At 40.5% G+C, this 3290-nt stretch overlaps 1 protein-coding gene across 1 annotated transcript; it reads left to right on the top strand.

Moving 5' to 3' along the window:
* Positions 1–1162: 1162 nt before the first annotated feature.
* On the top strand, positions 1163–2092 carry LOC141147523 (olfactory receptor 7C1-like). Its single transcript, XM_073634757.1, has one exon. The coding sequence runs from the start codon at positions 1163–1165 to the stop codon at positions 2090–2092; it is 930 nt and encodes a 309-aa protein (XP_073490858.1).
* Positions 2093–3290: the final 1198 nt, after the last annotated feature.

Genomic DNA, 3290 nt, shown 5'->3' with positions numbered 1-3290 from the left:
CTGTCATGTTCCCCCTTCGGGTTACTGCCCAGCCTGGTCCTCCAAGCAGCCATCTACCTGGCCTTTTATGGCTTCTTACGTCCCAGCGAGCTCACCATCACTGGCCCCGGTTGTCAGGTACTACGCAGACGCGATCTGATACGCCATCAGAATCACATTATCCTGCACCTCGTAGTGCCCAAAAATGCAACAGTCTGGTCCCAGGCTAAATATAAAGCTATTCCAGACTCACAATGCCTGGTGCACAGTGGCTAGATCAGATGTTAGCTCATCTCTCTGACCTCTTGGACTCTAGCCTATTGCTACCTTTCCCTACTAACCCTTTAAGCGGTAATCAGTTCACCAGACACATTAGAATCCTCTTGCTCAACTTAGGCCTTGACCCCAGCCAATATTCTGGACATTCCTCCTGCATTGGAGCGGCATCAGCAGCATCATGAAATGGGGTACCCGGACTTTTGCCCCCTTCTCTTGGCATACCATCCTGCAGACCAGGGCACACTTCAGGTCTACTTTGTGTTGTTAGTCTTGTGACGTGTTGTGGTTCACATCTCTCCTGGACATAGGGCTCCGACTATATATATATATATATATATATATATATATATATATATATATATATATCCATTTGGTTTAAATACTGAATTGGATTTATACTGTTTTTTTTTTTTTTTTTTCTTGTAGGTTCACACATGTATTCACAGGACGTCTTCCTTCATTGAATGTGAGAGTATCGCAGCAACCGTCATTGTTAACTCACTGCTTTCTACTCTTTGTTATCTTGTTTTATCTGACTTGTATTAATTCATGATTGATTGACTGTTTATAATTGTTACAGTGGATCTGCCTTATACTGTCACCATTATGTATTGCTATTTTTGAACTTTTATACTTTAAACCTTTTATAATTTATACACTGCAACCCCTCTGTTGGACTGTCTAATAAAGATAGCTTGGAGGGCAGGGCTCTGGTTGCTGGCACTCATCCTCTTCAGCAGGTGCTGTATACCTTTTCCTCTACATACAGTATATTACATATATACAGTAAATATACACTTTTTTTGCATTGCTGTGAATGATCCTTTACAGTGTAGTGAATGGTGTATTCTCCAGTCTTCCTGAACCCTCACATTATAGCTCCCTCTTAAATTATTTGGTTATGATGGGAAATCAAACTTCTCAGCCTGAATTAATTTTGCTTGGCCTGTCAGACCTCAAAGATTTTCAGATCCCGGTATTTCTGCTGATCCTCCTCATCTATGTGGCCACACTGGTTGGGAATTTCCTCATCATTTTCTTGGTGGCCTCAGACTTGCACCTGCAGACTCCCATGTATTTATTCTTGGGGAACCTCTCAGTTTTAGACATCCTCATCCCCTCTGTGTCTTCATCTCAATTTTTTTTTGCTATCTGTACTGGAAAGAATCAGATTTCATACTCATCTTGTATCACCCAGGTCTTCTTCTTCACTTGGTTTGCCAGCACTGAGTCCTCCATACTTACAGTGATGTCCTTTGATCGCTATGTTGCCATTTGTCATCCTTTGCAGTATAGGACCATGATAAACATTCACTTGTGTGTTCAGATAGCATTCTTTTTATGGGTCTACAGATTTATATTTATCTTGGTACACACACTTTGTTTGCTACGACTGGCCTTCCCTGACCCCGCCACCATCCCAGGCTTATTCTGTGAAATATATCAGATGATTCAACTCTCACGTTCTGACACATTCCTAAATTTTTTGCTTTTTTATTTAGAAACTATAATTCTTGGAGTCACTAGCTTTCTCGTTACTTTTCTCTCCTACGTTTACATTTTTAAAGCCATCCTGAAAATTACACTGAAGGAAGGAAGACGGAAAGCTTACTCCACCTGCAGTTCTCATCTCACAGTGGTCTTCATTTTTTATGGGGCTGGTTTTTTCAACTACTTTCAACTCAAAACTAAGGATTTTCTGGCAGGCAGACTGATTTCTGTATTTTACACGGTTATCACCCCTCTCTTAAACCCGATTATATACAGCTTGAGAAACAATGACCTGAAAGGAGCTCTTCGAAAAACTCTGTCCAGAATCAGTTCCACACCATAAACTACACATCAATATTGTTATGCTGGCCATACACTATACGAAAAATCGGCCGAAAAATCATTCGTATGGACACTTCGTTCGTTTTTCGGCAAGTTAGTGGGTACAAATCGATAATCGTTTGTGACGTTTTTGTGGAAAAAAAACGAACGGCATGTTTGGAAAATTTCTGCCGAACGTACGATAAATTGCAAGGTTAATGTGTTTCCCGTCCGAACTGCCTGCACTAGGTATATGTAAAAAAACGAACACAAAATTATTTATTCATGTCCACTGAACAGATTATCGGTCATTATATGATGGCACGATCGTTTGCGGTCACGGTTGAACGTTCGTTTTTCGAAAATGGGTTCGGCCGATTTTCTGTATAGTGTATGGCCAGCATAAGTCTCAGGATTGCTTGTGTTTTAAATTAATTTGCTGGGTTTTCATTTTAGATAGGTAAGAAATGTCTAACTTTTGATATGTAGAAACAGGGTCAAAAGATGTCCAACCATTGCGATATGATAGCAGCGCAGAATATCTTAACCATTAGGACATCTTGTTACTTAATAAAATAAAAAAAACAAAGAGGAAAATGCAATCAGGTATAACATTTTAGTAAAAATGTCTTGTATCTTTTTGCACCATTATCATCAATAAACCTAAAGAAAGCCTATGCTCCGGTGTCTTATTCTTCTTCACTCTCTTGGTTTGTACAAACCTTACTTGTTTCCAGTCATTTAAAGTGGAAATAAAGGCAAAACCTGATTAACTTTAAATCTACTCTCAGCCACATTCTAATGCCCCGTACACACGGTCGGACTTTGTTCGAACATTCCGACAACAAAATCCTAGGATTTTTTTCCCACGGATGTTGGCTCAAACTTGTCTTGCATACACACGGTCACACAAAGTTGTCGGAAAATCCGATCGTTCTGAACGTGGTGACGTAAAACACGTACGTCGGGACTATAAACGGGGCAGTGGCCAATAGCTTTCATCTCTTTATTTATTCTGAGCATGCGTGGCACTTTGTCGGTCGGATTTGTGTACACACGATCGGAATTTCCGACAACGGATTTTGTTGTCGGAAAATTTTATATCCTGCTCTCAAACTTTGTGTGGCGGAAAATCTGATGGAAATTGTCCGATGGAGCCCACACACGGTCGGAATTTCCGACAACATGCTCCGATCGGACATTTTCCATCGGAAAATCCG

This window comes from Aquarana catesbeiana, linkage group LG06 (assembly GCF_042186555.1).
Source record: "Aquarana catesbeiana isolate 2022-GZ linkage group LG06, ASM4218655v1, whole genome shotgun sequence".
In the NCBI taxonomy this organism is placed as follows: Eukaryota; Metazoa; Chordata; class Amphibia; order Anura; family Ranidae; genus Aquarana; species Aquarana catesbeiana.
The sequence above is the reverse complement of the archived record's forward strand: the minus strand, read 5'-3'. Positions and strand labels throughout refer to the sequence as shown.

Bases quoted from the DNA above. Each gene is read 5' to 3' on its own strand.
- LOC141147523 (XM_073634757.1), top strand. From the start codon at position 1,163: ATGGGAAATCAAACTTCTCAGCCTGAATTAATTTTGCTTGGCCTGTCA.